At 44.4% G+C, this 18,897-nt stretch overlaps 1 protein-coding gene across 4 annotated transcripts in view; it reads right to left on the bottom strand.

The window, feature by feature from the left end:
* The window catches only part of LOC137527598 (zinc finger protein 628-like), a 43,112-nt gene extending 31,269 nt beyond the window's left edge, over nucleotides 1–11,843 (bottom strand). For 2 of the 4 annotated variants that reach the window (XM_068248217.1, XM_068248216.1), the window contains exons 1-2: nucleotides 11,723–11,843; nucleotides 1,545–4,578 (exon numbers count right to left, since the gene is read on the bottom strand). In XM_068248217.1, the coding sequence (XP_068104318.1) occupies nucleotides 1,545–4,565 (3,021 nt within the window). In that variant the 5' untranslated portion in view covers nucleotides 4,566–4,578; nucleotides 11,723–11,843. Of the gene's footprint in view, nucleotides 1–1,544; nucleotides 4,579–8,731; nucleotides 8,868–11,722 lie in introns of all 4 variants that reach the window. The other 2 variants (XM_068248215.1, XM_068248213.1) reach the window with 2 other exon arrangements.
* Between the last annotated feature and the right edge of the window lie 7,054 nt (nucleotides 11,844–18,897).

Below are 18,897 nucleotides of genomic sequence, written 5' to 3'. Positions count from 1 at the left end.
AGGAGGTAACTTAAGGAATGAAGAGATAAGATAACTCTCTCACTGTGTGGAGGTAAGTTTTCTCTTGCCTTATTATCTCCAGCATGATCTTAGTGAATTGAGGCCATTGTATTGAAAAGGTATTGGGGAGAGAGAAGTTGAGAAAATAGAAGAGAAGGAGCTGCATTTCTGAGAAATTATTATATAAATGACTAGGTGCAGCAAAGTGTCAACATTTCTGCTATTGTGGCACCAGAAGTGAGGAATATGATGCCAGCCATTGCCGACTTCCATTTACAAAATGCTGCTGGTCCACCTGCTACTTTCTGCACCTCTCTTGGCGGCATGCTTGTTCCACAACAGGGCCACAGCCACAAGATCGGCACTACAGCTAAGCAGCAAATGGCAATTTTAAAGGGAAACATGGACAGTTCCTAAACTGCACTGGGTGGTACTACGTAAAAATATTTGATACAAATTCTGCATTGTGAGTTTTGAAGTCTGTTTTACTTATGGTATTGTTAGAAAACCTGTGGCTAATAAAAGTTATTAATCTACTCTACACACATTACAGCTGGCACTGACACTCGTGATTTGCAATGGAGATTTCAGACATTTCAAAGACAGGATTTGAATAAGCATGCTCTTTATGAAATTATGTACAGGCCCAATGCCCTGAATGTGACTAGGTCGAGGCCTGGTGCCCTCTGACTATGACCAGGCTTTGACACCTATGAGACCATGTCCAGATTTGGAGCACTCTATTGGACTACGTCCAAGTCAAGAGCTCTCTATGGAACCATGTCCAGGCCAGGAGCCCTCCTTGTGACTATGCCCAGGCTTGGAGCTCTCTATGTGATAATGTCCAGGCCTGGAGACAACTATGGGACTATGTCCAAGTCTGGAGGCCTCATGTGACTATGCCAGGCAATAAGTTTATCGGGAACTGGGCATTACTGTGCATCTAATGTGGAGACATGGCACCCTGTGCACAATCAGGAAGTGGACAGATTGAATACCTCACTGCAGAGGCTATAGAGACAGCCGAAGGAGCACAAACAATTAAGCTAGCTTAGGTACCAACTTTAAAATGTATATATATATTATATACAAATGTAAATATATAACTTTTTAGAAACCACAGGTTCTCTCTAAAAAATTTTGAGTGCTTGGATGAAAGCAATGGATAATTTATAATGTAGAGATACAGTAGCAGAGATAGTCAACCTTCGACACATCTGTACCAGATATAAGGTTTTCATCAAAGCAAACATGTAGAGGCACTACTGTGGCATCAAAAAAAACTAAAATGTATGGACAAGCTGTACTTTTGGTGCACCTTGGACAATCTGGATAAATGGCAATACATGCTGTAAACCCTGAACAGAATTCTTTTGGACTAGCTGGATTGTCTGTATGTTCTGGTTCCCAGCACCAACTGTCTGAATATTTTGAATACCCTGAACCTTTTGTAAAGTTTGCAAGCCCTGACTGTTTTGTATGGTCCTCAACTGCACGTTTTGAGGAAGTTGCATGGTGTTGTGGCTCTGAATGCTTGGTAGTACCTGAAGCTGGTTATGATCAGTCTGCAGTCCTTGTATATTTTCTACAACATGCAGATTCTGATCATTTTGAAAGTTGTCCACAACTTGAAGGGTCTGTTCTCCTTGAGAACTTTGGATAATAAACACTTTTTGACATTCTGGAGAAGAAGTGGTGGGCTCTTGTATACTGGACATGGCTTGAAGTTGCACATTTGAGACATCTTGTATGCCCTGTATATTTCCCATTCCTTGTACACACAACCGTGTCTGCTCACCATCAGCGTTCTGCAGAACAAGGACATTCTGTAAACCCTCTTCTGTCTGAAGGGTTTCAAAGTGGACATCCTGAACTTCCTCCATGGATTGCAAACTTTCAACATTCTCAGTAGAACTCAAGAGCTCCTCTCCTGGAGAATTCTGTACAACAATCAAGTTTTGACTATCTTGTAAACTGGAAACACTCTGTTGTTCTGGAAGTGATTGTATGTTAATATCTGAAAGGTGCGCTGTACTGGGGCCTGTCTGAAGGTGAACATTTGATAGGTCTTGATGAATATGAACATTAGAAACATTCTGAGGGCTTGAGACAGTTTGCATACTGGGCATGTTTTGTGTTTTGACGCAAAGGTTTGAGGTTTCTTGAGTTCTAGGCAAGCTCTGAATGGTAATATCTTGTGTACTGGGCAACTGCTGAAACTGTATGTTTGCAGTTTTTTGAGGAGCAGGAATGGCACCGATTTGCATTGTCGGTAACTGCAGAGGGTTCTGATCTGCCACGTTTTGTAAGAGAATAATATTTTGACCTACAGGTAGCGTCTGAGTCCGAGGATAGCCCTGTATAGTCTGTATTTGCACAGGTTGCAAAGTGGAAGTTGTTTGGCTTGTGTTAGGCATAATTAGAATGTTTTTGTTGGGATTAGTAAAGTTACTGGCAGTACTAGAAGTTTTCAACTTGGACTTCTTTCTTGGAGCTTTAGACTGTTGAACTCTTTGAATTGCATTGTTCTGTATCGTAACCAGGTTGGAATTAGTGGGCACCACAGGAACCTTTAGCTGAGGTTGCAATATTTGAGGTGAAGGCAAGAATATAAGCTTCGGTGTGTTCTGTTGTGGTATCTGTACTAAGAAAAAAGTCTGGGAATTCAAAGTATTGGGTTGATTGCATACTTCAACATTTAATGTGGCTGGTAACTCTGGCAGAATCTGCACCTTCTGAGTAGCAGGTACTACTTGCCCATTTTGTGCAGGTTGTGAGGTCTGATTGGCCATGTGGTTATCTCCACCACTGCTTACTGAATGGGTACGCAAATGTCTCTGAAGGTAGGAAGACATGACAAAACCTTTACCGCAAATTGTGCATCTATAGGGTCTGTCGCTGGAGTGTGTGCGCTGATGTAACTGTAAATTTGATGAATGAGTAAATGTTTTATCGCATTTTTCACATTTGTATGGTTTTTCTCCTGTGTGAGTCCTCTCGTGTTGGCGCAGGTTAGATGTCTGAGTGAAGGTCTTGCCACACATAACACACGCAAATGGACGCTCCCCAGTATGAAGCTGCTTGTGTCGTCGCAAGCAAGATGTGTTTTTGAAGGACTTGCCACACTCTGTACAGCTATAAGGCCTTTCTCCTGTATGAAGGCGTAAATGGTACTGATAATGTGAGGACCACTTAAATGTCAGGCCACACTCGGGACACTTGAATGCTCTGACACCTGTGTGTACCCGCTGGTGTATGGACAAAAGGGAAGAGCGCTTGAAAGCTTTCCCACACTCTGAACATTTGTAAGGTCGCTCTCCAGTATGGTCTCTCATGTGGTAGCGAAGACCTGAGGAGCCTTTGAAGGCTTTATTGCAGTCTGTACATTTATATGGACGATCAACAGTCTCAGCAGTGGTTGTGGTGGTAAAGGGTGGAATGATCTCAATGGTCTGTGGGCATGTCACTTCTGCCTCTGTTTGGATGAGCTGTTGCTCTTCTGTGTGGGTTCTCTGGTGCATCAAGAGATTGGAGAGCTGCACAAAGGTCTTCTCGCAAATAGAGCATTTATAAGGCCTTTCATTAGAATGTGTATATTGATGTCGTGACAACCCAGAGGCATTTTTAAAAGTCTTATCGCAGGATGTGCAAGAATAATTCTGCTCTTCTACATGGCTCTGCTGGTGCTCAAGGAGCAGCTCCTCGCTCTTGAGCGTCATGTCACATGTGCCACACTTGTAGAGCATCTCCACTGTCTCCATATCACTAGCAGTTGTTAGGAACACTTCCGCGTCTGTCTGTACGAATGTCTGTTCTAACGTGTGAGACTGTAGGTGCTTCTGCAGAAAAATGTCCGATATAAACGCCTTGCCACACAAGTCACATTTGTGAGTAGGCACACCAGTATGCGTACGCTGGTGAAGCTGAAGGTTGGAGGAGTGAGTGAAGGACTTGCCACATTCATTGCACTTATAAGGTCGTTCCCCGGTATGGATCCGCTCGTGCTGTTTTAGGTTGGTAGACTGCGTAAATGCTTTGCCGCACACTGTACAAACATAGGGCCTTTCCCCTGTGTGGATATTTCTATGGCGACGCAAGCTAGATGAGTTCTTAAAGGCTTTGTCACAGATGTTGCACTTGTATGGCCGCTCCCCAGTATGTTGTCTCATATGGTATTGGTAATGGGAGGACCATTTGAAGGCCATTCCGCAGACACTACATTTAAAGGAACGAAACCCCGTGTGGACGCTCTGGTGGATCTGCAAGAGAGAAGAGCGTTTGAATGCTTTACCGCAGTCTCCACACTTGTAAGGCCGTTCTCCTGTATGGCTTCTCTGGTGGTAAAGAAGAGCTGAGGAGCCTTTGAAAGCCTTTGGACACTCTGAGCACTTGTACGGTCGCTCCCCGGTATGTGTTCTTTGGTGGTGAATAAGTCTAGAAGACCATTTGAACACTTTTCCACACTCATGACACTCATATTGGTGGCCGTTTGCTTCTGCAGGTTGAACAAGAGGTTGCTGTTGTATGGCAGTTGCTTGTACCTCCAGTTCCTGAACACCCACCATTGTGATGGATTTCCTAAGAGACAACAGAAAGAAGAAAGAAGTGTTATTTGTAAAATTAGCAAACGGTGTCTGTTAAAAGTAAACTCAGTTTTTGTCAGTTTGATATGTCGTCTGTGGGTCTGGATACAAGGTCCAGAGATGAGAAAGTCTCTTTGTGAAGTGGGCAATCTGTTGGATATTTGGGGGTGATCTGGTGGACACACATCTTATTTTGATTAGCCAAAGATTGGCCAATTTTATCACTTCCATGTAGTATAACAGCTTACCTACACAATCTGTTCTAAGTACTCAAAATGTGTCGGTTATCATACAACTCGGAAGTGGTAAAATTGTTCAGTGATTGGCCAATCAAAATTGGATGTGTATGCACCCTTAGGGTTAATAACTATGTACAAAGCCTACTTTAAAACTCAGCTTTGGATAAGTCATAAATAAGACCTTACATTATTTTGGCAAAAAAACATGAAACTGTACTGAAATCACTGGCAAAGCAAATATCCTGTGGAGATAACATCACCCCCACTAGGAATTCCACATATGAAAACTGAACACAAGGTACATTATTCTGACAGTTCTAGTACTTGAGATGTAAATCATTTAATTTTGGGGAAAATATATATCCTGATCTCTTTATTTTCTGTTTAAAGTATTCCATCTAGTACCATGTAACAGTTGCCCCCACCTTGATGTCCTGAGAGGTTTTGAATTTTAGTAACTTTCCACGAAAAGAACACGGAGGACTCAATATGGCTTCATATTTAGAACACAAGGAAAATTGAGTATATAAAAGGAAGGAGGGAGGACTCACAAACCCAGGTTGCTAGTCATTCACCACCAAAAGTGCACCTGGGGAAACATTGTCCCCACTTGGGTTGCTGTACCTTCTTTAGGTGCGGTCACCGCTCCATTATTATAATTATTATGTATTTATAGACAATAATTACATATAATGGCACAAAGGATGACAGACGTAACAAGCTTATACAACATAGGACAAAAATATACAAGGCAAACGGAGTACAAAATACATGATCACGCGATTTTGGGGTGGTTAGGTAGTTGCAATGATACAAGTACGAGCGGTGGTCATAGGAAAGGTGCACACAATCATGTAGAATACACCAGGGAAGGGAGGCCTGTGCCAATAGCTTACCATCTCTAGGGGAGGGGAGAATAACACTCTAATGAGTATTAAAATAAGACCTCCAGACAAATCTGCAATACTGGGATACTAGAAGGTGCCCAAAATAATGCTAAATCCAGCTTCAAAGGAGATGGCAAATGTTGACTTTCAACCACTACATTGACACTATCACTGCCCTGATCAAATCTGATTTTAGCTCACTGTCTACTTGATGTGTAATAAACTGTTCTACTGATAATTGTCAGTTCCTTTACTGGAGGTAAACAACCATTGCCATCCATTTTCAATCTGGACCTAACCTTTTTATTATTTTTAGGTGCCTCAAAGTATTGCCTATCCTGATTAAGTCCAGATTATTGCGCAGTACACCTTATGATATAGGACCATTTTACAGCTACGTATGCATTCTAGATTGTCACTGCATGAAGGGCCAATTCTTAAACAGCATGGGTAATGCTGTATGTATCCCGCTAGCTGGGTTAGTCAGAAAGCTCTCCAGTTTACAAGGTTAACTGCAGCTATAGCATTGCCCAAGGGGTAATATAGGATTTGGCAGCATGGATATCGGTGAGGGAGGGGGAAGAGTTAGCAGCCACTGAGAATTCCGAGCTGATGCAAGAACAACAATCAAACATTGGCAAGATGAAAATTGATTGGTCTACTCTCAAGCTGCATAATCCTTCCTCAATTCAGAATTATTTGCATCTCACTGACCATCCCTTACCACCAGTAGGAAAACCATAGGTGATAAGGCAAACCTGGACTGGATTACTAAGATGTATGTGGGAAGAGTTGAGCAAATGAAGTTGAATCCATAGTATTCCCCCCCCCCCCCCAAATTACACGTTTAGCCTGTAGTGTGCCCCCTGGGGGAAGCGTAGCGATAGTTCAGAGGCCTATCTGGTCTCTGTACACCCATCCCTCGCGGCGACCCTCTAAACAGTCTTCGACATTACAGGGCAACTGAAGAGAAAGGAACATGGAGGCTGGCATATTTATTTCCATTTAAGCAATACTAGTTGCCTGGCAGCCCTGCTAATCCTCTTCCTCCAATACTTTTAGTAATACACCCTAAACAAGCATGCAGCAGATCGGGCGTTTTTGACATTGTCAGATCTGACAAGATTAGCTGCATGCTTGTTTCAGGCGTTATTCAGACACTGATAAAGCCAAAAAGATCAGCAGGGCTGCCAGGCAACTAGTACTGTTTAGAAGGAAATAAATATGGCAGCCTCCATATCCCTCTCACTTCAGTTGCCTTTTAAAGTCAAAGATTGTCCTTTGTGTGCTAAGATATAGTGCTCTGCAGCAAGCTATTAAAGCTGCAGAGCACCATTTAGTAAAAAATAGCCTGGTCACTAGGGGAGTGTAATCCTACAGTCTTTAAGTCTACGCTGGAGTAACGCTGGAAGGACGCAGAGGCTGGTCATTGTATACAGAACGTGCCTTATATGATTTATCAAACCCACCTCTCGTTCTCTTTAAGTGCCCAGTATAATAATTTATCTGAAGCTTCTTCAAGGCCTCCTGTAGTCCTTTTGGTCCCTTTCTGTGCTTCTGGTGCAATCTGTTCAGCAGCCCTACCCCTCTGAAAGCTGGCCACCTAAGGCAATAGGTAGCTTCTGCACAGCCACACACCTCCTTGATCACGCTACTGTGGCCTGGAGCAATTGGCACATGCACCGTGGCAATTTTTACGCATCACGCAAGTGAAAACCGCTTAAGGCCACTTGAGCGTGATAGATGAGGTGTGCAGCTCATGGCAGAGCATGCAGCTTTCTGAGGGGACAGCTGCTGAATGGATCAGCACAGCTGCTGTAAGGCTCGGCACAGAATGTCAGCGAGGAACCAGAAGGATTATATAGGGCTTTAGAAGAAGCCCTAGGTAAGTTACACTAGGCACCTTAGGTTTAATTAAGGTTTATGTTAAAGCAAACCTGTAGTTGGGGGGAGGGGTGGTATTAACTACTTACCAATGTAGAGGAAGGCTTTCTTGATACTCCATAACCCCTTGGCTGCCAGCCGGAACCCTCTACATCTTTTCAGTTCTGCTCCCCTCCCATGTATGAGCGAGGTCACACTGGGCAAGAGCTGGTGGGTTCATACCTGCACAGCATGCAACCACGTAAGCACACAGAAAAATGTCATGAACAAGCAGCTTCATGCTACTGCGCAGGTATGGGCAGTATTTTGCACCTGCACAGCGCAGCCACTCTTGTACACAGAGGGGAGTGAAGCCAAGAGCAATACGCAACATTAATGTTGAATGTTGTCAAGAGTCCCGGGCCCATATACAATTAACTTTTTCTCCAGAGTTTTCTCCTAGTTGATATTTTCACACGTTATCATAAAATGCCATTTAAACCACCAGCAAGCAAGAAAATACGTAACATAATTTTGATAGTACCTTTTCACTTACTTTTTCAATTGTAAAATGCTTAAAAGTTATTTTAAAACAGAAGATGAAAAATTATCTCCTAGGAGAAAACTCAGGAGAAAAAGTGAATTGCATATGGGCCTCGGTGAGGCGTTGGAAGATCAGAGAAGCCACTGGACCATCCAGAGGCTTCCTCCTACTGAGGTAAGTATCTAACTTTTGCCCCCTGACCACAGGCACCCTTTAAAGTGCACCAGAAGCAAAATTAAAATTAAATCCACTGTGTAAATCCACTGAGACCCTTCATGTTGCTCGTTGTGTTTAAGGACACTCCCTTTGCCCGTGATTGACCTTTTCAATACTGATTCCTCATCAAATCCTAAACCAGGAAAGACCTGTGGCTATGCACAAGTGCTTTTCAACTGGGTATGCGCAAGTTCTGAATCATGCATTTCCAGTAAAGGGAAGCACTCGAGCATGAATAAAACGTACACAAGTAATTTCTTTCATTGGACATGCACAGATTGAAACTTGCGCATGCATGTCCACTTGCGAATCGCTTGTTCACCGCACTGTGGACTTTCAGGAGCCTGGTCAGGGTTCAAAAGGTGGCACTGGTATGCCTGAGATGACCCTGCAAAATACCTTATAGGGAAATATGATTGGTTGCTGTTTCGACAGTTCTCCAATGCAGGGCTGTGGAGTCGGAGTCGTGGAGTCGGGCAATTTTGGGTGCCTGGAGTCGGAGAAAAAAATGCACCGACTCCTAATGAATTTGTAACTGTAATTAAAATAGAAAATATGATAAAATGTCATTAAAAATAATGTATATATACAGTAATAGCTGTGCTTAGTCCACAAAAATGAAATAAACCAATCAAAATTAGTTACTTGTGCTGCTTCAACAAAGCAGTCCCCGTATTTTTAAGGTCAGATATACATATCTGATTGTGACTGTATATATGATGTGTACACAGGAATCTCTTATATATACTAAATAACATCTATGCTGTAAGAATAAAGCCTGATGTGTAGCTGTGTCACTAATAGAGATGGTCAATGAGATGGAAATAATTCTGCACTGATGCTGATTTATGCAAATGTATGCACTCTCTTTTCTGATGAAATCAAATAATTTGATATGTTGTTAAAATTTGGTTTGGTGACTACAAATTAAAGGGTACCTGAGACGGATGAAAAGTAAAGTTTTATACATACCTGGGGCTTCCTCCAGCCCCCTTCAGGCTAATCAGTCCCTCGCTGTCCTCCACCACCCATATCTTCTGCTATGAGTCCTGGTTATTCAACCAGTCAGCGCTGTCCGGCCGCATGCCGCTCCCACAGCCAGGAACATTCTGCACCTGCGCAATAGTGCTGCACAAGTGTAGTATGCTCCTGGCGGCGGAGTGTGTGCATGCGCACTACGCCAGACTGGCTCAAGTACCTGGACTCATAGCAGAAGATCCAGGTGGTGGAGGAGGACAACGAGGGACTGATTATCCTGAAGGCGGCTGGAGGAAGCCCCAGGTATGTATAAAACTTTAATTTCATCTGTCTCAGGTTTACTTTGTTACACAGCAGTACTATACTCTACATATGTACTCCCCACAGAGCTGCAGGGAATCCACTGAGAATGCTGTGCACATTGAACACAGAGATGTTGTCTGTCACCCATAAACCTTGTTCAGATTGTGCATGAAGAATGTGTAATAGAGGAAGAATCTCCTCATTCCCCTGCAGAGTACCTGCACATCATTCTTACATGTACCCACACTTACATTGCCTAGGGCCTGATAGATGTTCTTTGTTCCGGTTTGTACCTTTTACAAGTACTCTTACCAAGGACTAGTTTTAGTCTAAAGGGAATAAATATAGTAGTCTACATATCCTTCTCACTTCAGTTGTCTTGTAAAATTCCTAAGCGTTGGCAGTTAAAGGGATACTGTAGGGGGGTCGGGGGAAAATGAGCTGAACTTACCCGGGGCTTCTAATGGTCCCCCGCAGGCATCCTGTGCCCACGCAGCTGCTCACCGATGCTCCGGCCCCGCCTCCGGTTCACTTCTGGAATTTCTGACTTTAAAGTCAGAAAACCACTGCGCCTGCGTTGCCGTGTCCTCGATCCCGCTGATGTCATCAAGAGCGCACAGCGCAGGCCCAGTATGGTCTGTGTCTGCGCAGTACACTCCTGGTGACATCAGCGGGAGCAAGGACACGGCAACGCAGGCGCAGTGGTTTTTTGACTTTAAAGTCAGAAATTCCAGAAGTGAACCGGAGGCGAGGCCGGAGCATTGGGGAGTGGCTGCGCCAACACAGGATGTCTGCGTGGGATCATTAGAAGCCCCGGGTAAGTTCAGCTCATTTTCCCCCGACCCCCCTACAGTATCCCTTTAAGAGACGAATTTCACGTTACATACTTTTAATCAACAAAATTGTAATATGCAAATTAGAGGAGTTGGAGTCGAGGAGTCGGTGGAATCCTAAACTGAGGAGTCGGAGTCGGTGGATTTTTGGACCGACTTCACAGCCCTGCTCCAATGACAATAATCTCAACAACTTTAAAGTTTCAGATAGGTAGTAATAATAATTACACAACCACAATTCACCAATTACAACGCTTGAAGGGTGCTGTGATTGAACAACTCTTCCCTAGGTTATCCACTAGGTCACCTCAACGGTCATGGAACAGGTGGGACCCTGATGACAGCATGAGGGATTATCATTTAGTATTTATATAGCGCTGACATCTTCCACAGTGCTGTACAGAGTATAATGTCTCGTCACTTAACTATCTCTCAGAGAGGCTCACAATCTAATACCTACCATAGTCCTATAGCTATTGTATTGTGTATGTATTATAGTCTAGTGCCAATTTTAGGGGGAAGCCAATTAACTTATCTGTATGCTTTTGAGATGTTGGTGGAAACTGAGGTGCCCAGTGAAAACCCATGCAGATAGTGCCCTTGCTGGGATTCAAACCGGGGACCCAGTGCTGCAAGGCAAGAGAGCTAACCACTACGCCACCGTGCTGCCCACAGGATATGTCGGGGCGTACATTTGAATACGGCGCTGGTAGACTTGGGCGCAGGATCCAGCTGTTAAATGGCTGGTCCTGCTTCTGCACAAGTCCGGGGCGTTTTAATTACTATTCCCCCTCCAGGCCGACATGGATAGTGGGGGAATGAAATAATTCGGCTTCCAGCGATTGCTGGAGGCCGAATTATTGTGTTTTTTAAGCAACTTCGGCTCCGTCTTCTGACGGAGCCGACCTTCCTCACTGAGCGCCGCTATAGACTGATTCCCATTACAGTCTATGGCGGCGCTGGCTGCGCCCAAATCTAGCAGCGCTGAAAAGCACTGCTCCGTATGTCGGGATATCTATTACTGCATCCCACGATTTCTATTTTAAAGTTTTAGTACGCTTCAGGTGATTTTATTCATTTTATTCTTTAAATCTCGTTCCAATAAAAATAAATGGTGATTTCTTGCATGCTAGGATTTCTGGTTGCTAGGGGAGTTATCAGCTCTACCTCCCTGCGTGCCCGCTGACACTAGGCTGACCAGCAGGGATGAGGGGCAATCACACATTAGATAGATAGATAGATACTGTGCAGAGATGATGGTGGCCCCTCCTCTTACCGCCACTGGCAGCCGCAGCCCTCCCCCGCCCGTTGTCACCAGGTCATTTGTGAGAACGGACAGCGGTCTTCTCCTTTCCCTCCGTTCCTTTAGGCAGCCATAGCGACGTCACTGCCTTCCCCGGCTGCCGCTGTATAGTGACGTATTATCTCTGCGACACACGGAAGCGGCGACGCGCGCTCACGCAGAGAGAGCAGATAAGATAGAGCTGGGAGAAGAGGCAGCTGGGGGAAGAGGCAGCTGGGAGTGATGGGTGGGAGGCAATGCTGCTGTGCAGCCAGGGATAGAGATGGGAAGTTCGGATCTTTTCAATGATCCGGATGGTTCGAATCGGATCATTGAAGAGATCCGGATCTTTGATCCGAATCTCGGATCATTTTACTACCGGAAGCATTCGGGGGTGAAATGAACAGCAGGACAGGTCTGTGGGCAGGAGAAGGGGAGGGAGTGGACACACAGAGAAGGGGAGAAGATGGACAGAGGGCAGGGAGTGGACAGAGGAGGGACGAGCAGAGAGCAGAAATGTTTGCACGCAGGGCCGGGCCGAGGCATAGGCTGGAGAGGCTCCTGCCTCAGGGCGCAGTGTAGGAGGGGGCGCACAATTCATTCAGCTGTCATTCCTAATTGTGTTTGAAGCAGAAAGAAATAAGAAAAGGGGATACATAGTAGTGACTGCAAGCCAAATAACTAGAGATTAAGGTGTTGGGGAGGTTGTGGGCCCTGTGGCCCTCTTAGTCTAATAGCAATCAGTGTGTGACAGCTGAGGTGGGAGGGATGGAGGGGCGCACTTTGGTGTCTCAGCCTTGGGTGCTGGAGGACCTTGTCCCTGCTCTGTTTGCACGTAATACCCACATGCTGCAATCATATGCTTTACATGTATTTCACCTATATGTTCATCTGTACACTTTGAAAGAAAAGGTCGCACAGTGAAAGAAAGCATTCCCAGACGATAAGTGCAGCTGTTTAGTGCCGAGTGCAGGAGGATTATATTGCCTTTCAATCACACTGTCTGCAAAGTCACTGAGCTGTGCTGAGCCAAAAGCTTCCAATGTGATCACTGTGCACAACTACAGAACAGCCAGCCTATAATGAGCAGCACATTGCAGCCAGTATGTGTGCTCTACACATATCTGGCAGTGGCACCCATGTCCCCTCTCTCTCATCTACCTGTCTCCCTGCAAGGCTGCCTCCCATCCAACAGAGCGATCCCTGCTTCCAGGACCCCGCTGCCCGCTGAGAGGGGGCGTGTCGCTCCTGGCCCCGCCCCTTTTGCGATCCGAATCGTTCATTTTGATGATTCGGATGATCGACTCATAAAATAGATTCGGATCAAAGATCCGAATCGTTCATGATCCGGACAACACTAGCCAGGGACAGGAGGGACATATCACTGAGCTGGGAAGCCTACAGCATTACGGCTCTGCTTATGGAGTACATTGGTGCTGATATGTAAATAATACTGGCTGTCCTGTCTATAGAAAACATATACTCTGCGCTAAAAATATGTATATTAAAGTGCACTGAGCACATTTAAAAAAAAAAAAAGGAACCTCCCGATGAGAGCAGTTCCTAATCGTGTCGGTATATAGAAAACATATACTCTGCGCTAAGATATGTATATTAAAGTGCACTGAGCACGAACCTCCCTATGAGAGCAGTTCCTAATGCGTGTGCTACTGAGGGGGTTATGGAGAACACCATTACTTATCTACAGGGTGCTTCTGTGTACCATAGCTCCCAACTGTCCCTCTTTCGGAGGGACAGTCCCTCTGTGGGAGCCCTGTCCCTCTATCAGGACTTTGTCCTTCTTTCTATTTAAATATATATATTTCTCTACTAAAAAATGTGTTTGATTGACTCTAAACTTTATTCCCATCCTTTAAACTGATGTATTACTAATTTTAAAATGTGAATACGAAGAAAAATGAACCAGGATAGAAAGGACCAGTGTGGTTTGAATTATAAAACAACATATTTTTCTTATGAAATCTTTATGGTTTGTGTGACTAGGGTTGTGCCGGCGACGTGATTAGGGGTGTGGCTTAACTGTCCCTCTTTCGCATCTCAAAAAGTTGGGAGGTATGTTATTCTGTGTTCTGTTCTGCATTCTCCATCCTCCCAAGCCCACTGCAACATTTGCAAGCAATTGTAATTCCCACTGTGGGTCATAAGCAATGCAGCCCATATAGGGAGAGTTGCATCTCATTTTGCTGTATGTCACCCCTAAATATTGTCTGTAACCTAAACGAATGTCCAGCGCTGCGTAATATGTTGGCGCTTTAGAAGTACAATACATAAATAAATGCGTGCGTGACAACAGCAGGGAATTACAAATGGCTGCAGAAGCTGCATTTAGCTAAAGAGGATGGACCATCCCAAACGGGCCAAAGGAGCAACACCCCGTTGGTAGGTAATGGTGCTTCTCGCAACCGCCAAACCCCCAAAGGCACATACCATTACTTCCTTTATTGGGAGGTTTGGGTACACAACACCGGATACTTACCTAAATAGAGGGAAGCCTCAGGATCATATTGAGGCTTCCCCTTTCGGTCTGCTGTCCCCCATCGCTGAGCGCCCCCCCCCCCCCACCCAAAGATTAACAATAATATTTATATAGCGCTTTTCTCCCTGGGGACTCAAAGCGCTGTGACCCTGCATTATGCAGTCTCAAAGGCTAGGGAAAAGAGGTGAGTTTTTAGCCTTTTTTTAAAGCTGTCCAGAGAGGGAGCCTCTCGTACTGATTGTGGAAGTGAGTTCCATAGAGTAGGGGCTGTGTAGGAAAAGGCCCGAGCACCAAATGTTAAGTGTATCCTGGGAATAATCAGCTTCATCTTGTTGGCAGAGCGGAGGGTGCGTGGAGGGGCATAAAGTTCCAATAGATCCGCTATGTATTTGGGTCCCATGTGGTGTAGAGCCTTGAATGTCAGCAGGCAGATCTTAAAATTGATTCTCCATTTTACTGGCAACCAGTGAAGAGTTTGCAGTACTGGGGTGATGTGTGAGCTGCGGGGGGGGGGGGGGGGGGGCATTGGCTAGGAGTCTGGCTGCAGCATTCTGCACTAGCTGTAAGGGGCGCAGAACCTTTTCTGTAGATCCGATGAACAGGGCGTTGCAGTAGTCTAGGCGGGAGGATACAAATGCATGAACCAGGGCAGGTAGGTCTTCAGCTGGGATAAGGTGTTTGATTTTCGCTATATTTCTTAGATGGAAGAAGGAAGACTTGACGACAGCTGATATCTGCTGTTTGAGTTTTAGATTTCCATCCAGGATCACCCCAAGGTTTCGCACAGAGTCTTTATACTGTACAGTATCTCCCCCAATTGCTAGTTTTAGGTGGTGAGCGTTTTGAACTTTATCCATCATGTGTGGACCACCTACCACCAACACCTCTGTTTTGTCAGAGTTCAGCCTCAGCCAGCTGGTGTTCATCCAATTTTGTAAATCCACTAGACACGCATTTATGGATGCTGATGGGTCTTGGGTGCCAGGCTTGAAGGACAGATACAGTTGTGTGTCATCTGCATAACAATGGTATCCTAGGCCATAGTTCTGGATTATTTTGCCCGGTGGGAGCATGTAGACTGCAAGAGTAATGGTGATAGTACAGAACCCTGTGGAACTCCATAGGGAAGTGGCACTGGATTAGAGTAGTGTGTGCCCAGACATACTTGCTGTGTCCTGCCAGATAGGAAGGTCTGAAACCAGCTAAGAACAGTACCCCTTAGGCCACAGTAATTCTTCGTAAGTAGTAAGTCGCTGGATTAGTATTTCATGATCCACAGTATCAAATGCTGCAGACAAGTCAAGAAGAATCAAAATTGAGCAATCACCCTTGTCCCTTGCAGTAAGTAGATCATTCATTACTCGGACTAATGCTGTTTCAGTGCTGTGCCTTTTCCTGAATCCTGACTGAAAAGTATCAAAGATGTTGTTATCTGTAAGCCTGGCTTCCAGCTGGTTGGCGACTACTTTCTCGATAACTTTTGATAGGAATGGTAAGTTCGCAACAAGTCTGTAGTTGGTTACAGAATCAGGATCTAGTGATGGTTTCTTCAAGAGGGGTTTTATGATTGCTTTCTTTAGTTCTTCTGGGAAAAGTCCACTTTGCAAGGAGCACTGAGTGATTTTGTGAAGTGCTGGCCTGATCAGCTCTGGGCACTGCATTAGGGATCCAGTTGGGGCCAGGATCCAGGTCGCAGGTAGTGGGGCGGAGACTTTGACAATGCATTGTCACTAATCCTATCAGAGCCATATGGCTCCTCTTCCGCAATCATGGCCCGCATTGTAAGATCGAGCCCGCATGCGCGGTAGCACAGAGCCCACAGCTCCCTGTTACTGTGCATGCGCGCTCAATCTTACAATGCGCTGCAATGTTTGTAGAAGAGGAGCCGCGCGGCCAGGACTAGGAGGGGCCGCGCTCAGCATCAGGGGCACTTGGACCATGAGGGGAGTCTCAAAAGGATCCTGAGCCTTCCCTCATTGAGGGGTGATTATTAATTGGCTCGGGAAGTACACCTGTAGTCCTAAAAAAAAAAAAAAAAAAAAGTTGATACTTGCATCACTAGTAGGTAGCGCTTGGAAGGTCCAGAAGCTTCCCCAGTGTTCCTGGCCTCTCCTGCGCTGTACTAGGACCCTCTAAAAATCTTGGACATTAAAATGAAGATTGCTTGCCCACAGGTGCAAGTATGGCCTGCGCTGTAGCACGAGCAGCTCTGTGCAGGCACAATCCCACTGGCACTTGTGCAGTCTGGCTGAACTTGTACACGGAGAGGAGCACTGCTGTGAAGATGAAGAGAGTAAACAACACAGAAGCCTAATTTAGGATAAATAACACAGATATGATCCTATACTAAGGACTAAAAATTAACTTTTAATAATACATATTAAAATGGATCTTGGCTGCTATAGTTTCAAGACTGATACAGCGACATGAGGGGCTATATAAAGACCTGGTAAGTATGAGAAAACTATCTCAGTATTGTTGCCCTATCAATTCAAATTTCAGCCACATTGATAGGGCAATACTGAGATAGTTTTCTCATACTTACCAGGTCTTTATATAGCCCCTCATGTCGCTGTATCAGTCTTGAAACTATAGCAGCCAAGATCTATTTTAATATGTATTATTAAAAGTTAATTTTTAGTCCTTAGTATAGGATCATATCTGTGTTATTTAAGATGAAGAGAGTCCCAGTCAGCAGCACAGGGGTCATGAAGGAGTGGGGAGGCCTTTGGAACATTCAGAGGCTTCTCCCTACTGACATAAGTATGTTTTATAAGTGTACTTGAAACTAAATTTGGATAAAAAGTTAGACACTGTACTTACCTCAGTTTAGGGAAGCTTGAGCCCCTTTGAACATATTTGACAAGGGCTTGTCGAATAAGTTTGAGTGGTCTCACTCCCATTTTTGTACGAGCACGTTCGCTGTGTGCAGGACGATGCAGTAGCATAGATCCACACACCTCCAATCACAGTGCAGCCTTGTAGACAGACGAGACCGTAGCCGCGACAAAAAAGTGTCATAGCAACTAGCAGTGGGCTCAAGAGGGATCAGAGAAGTCTCTAGAGCATCCAGAGGCTTTCCTCTACTGAGACAAGTATCTAACTTTTTGGTTTTAGAAAATCACGTTTGCTTTAAAGGGAACCTAAACTGAGAAGGATATGGATTTTTCCTTTTAAATAATACCAGTTGCCTGACTCTCCTGCTGTTCCTGTGTCTCTAATAATTTTAGCCACAGCCCCTCAACAAGCATGCAGATCAGGTGCTCTGACTGAAGTCAGACTGGATTAGCTGCATGCTTGTTTCAGGTGTGAGATCCAGATACTACTGCAGCAAATTGATCAGCAGGAGAGTCAGGCAACTGGTATTGTTTAAAAGGAAACATCCATATCCCTCTCAGTTTAGGTTCCCTTTAAGTTAGCCAATAAATGGTATAATTCCAATTCAAACGTCCTGCTTTTACTGATGGCTAAAAAAACTACTGGCTAAAAAAAACTACTAAAAAAAAATACTTTATTGACTATATGTATTTCAATATAATTATATACAGGTAGTCCCTGTCTTACGAATGCCCGACTTGCGAACGACCCGCCGACACAAACGGCATGGATTCTGTGTTTCCATGGAAACAAGTCCCAACATTTTTTTTCAAATTGGATTAGTGTCCATTTAGTTCGTTCTTGAGAAAATCGATTTAAAAAAAAAATTAAAGAAAAAATAGTTTTTAAACTTGTATATGCAAGCACAGAGGGCAGATGTGACACAGAGGGGACACTGGAGGCACAGGGGGCACAGAGGAGGTACAGGGGATAGAGATGGCACAATTTTGTGAAGAACAGATTCAGGTTAAGAATGAACCTACAGTCCATATCTCGTTCGTTAACTGGGGACTTCCTGTATCTGTGTACTTGTTTGTGGAATTTTGAGACAGTATTTACTACTGCATTATTATATTGTTCATGTTAATTCACGCATACCTCGCTATACTGTGTGTTTTTAAGTGTTTTTATTCTTTTTAAATCAATAAAGATATACCATTCTTTTCTTTTTCGATTTCATTATACTTTTGTGATCCTTTCTGCACACTCCTTTATATTGTTTACTAGCTGATGACCCGGCGTTGCCCGGGTATGTATTTGGCTGGTGTCGGCTCTTCCCACTTTTTCTTACCCTAACACACAAACACTCAATGACCAAGTTTGTGAGATTTGGCATCAATAATTTGTATATTCCCATAGAAATTAAATAAATCAGATTGGGGGTTTGTGACTCAGCCCCTCTCCAGCATTTGAACCCCAGTCACCCAATGACCAACTGTAGCAGGTTTGAGGCACGTGCTATTAACAGTGTAAAAATGGCAGCAATTTAAATATTCCTATTGAAAATCAACAGGTGAATTTTGGTTGGCTATTATAGGCTCCACCCACTTCCCTTAATATTAATCTCAGTCACCATCTGGGCAGAGTTAGAGAACCCTGCCATTAACAGTATAAGAAGGCCTGCCGTTTATATTTTCCCAGTGAAATTTGTTTTAGTCTCTGTCCACTTTTGTAACCTGGACACACAGTCACTCAATGACCAAGTTTGTGAGCTTTCGGGTCCTTGGCATCATTAAAAACAAATCTGATTGGCTATTTGTGGCTCCACCCCCTTTTCTGAATTTGAAGCCCAGTG

The sequence above is a fragment of the Hyperolius riggenbachi genome, chromosome 8, assembly GCF_040937935.1.
Source record: "Hyperolius riggenbachi isolate aHypRig1 chromosome 8, aHypRig1.pri, whole genome shotgun sequence".
NCBI classification, from domain to species: Eukaryota; Metazoa; Chordata; class Amphibia; order Anura; family Hyperoliidae; genus Hyperolius; species Hyperolius riggenbachi.
The sequence above is the reverse complement of the archived record's forward strand: the minus strand, read 5'-3'. Positions and strand labels throughout refer to the sequence as shown.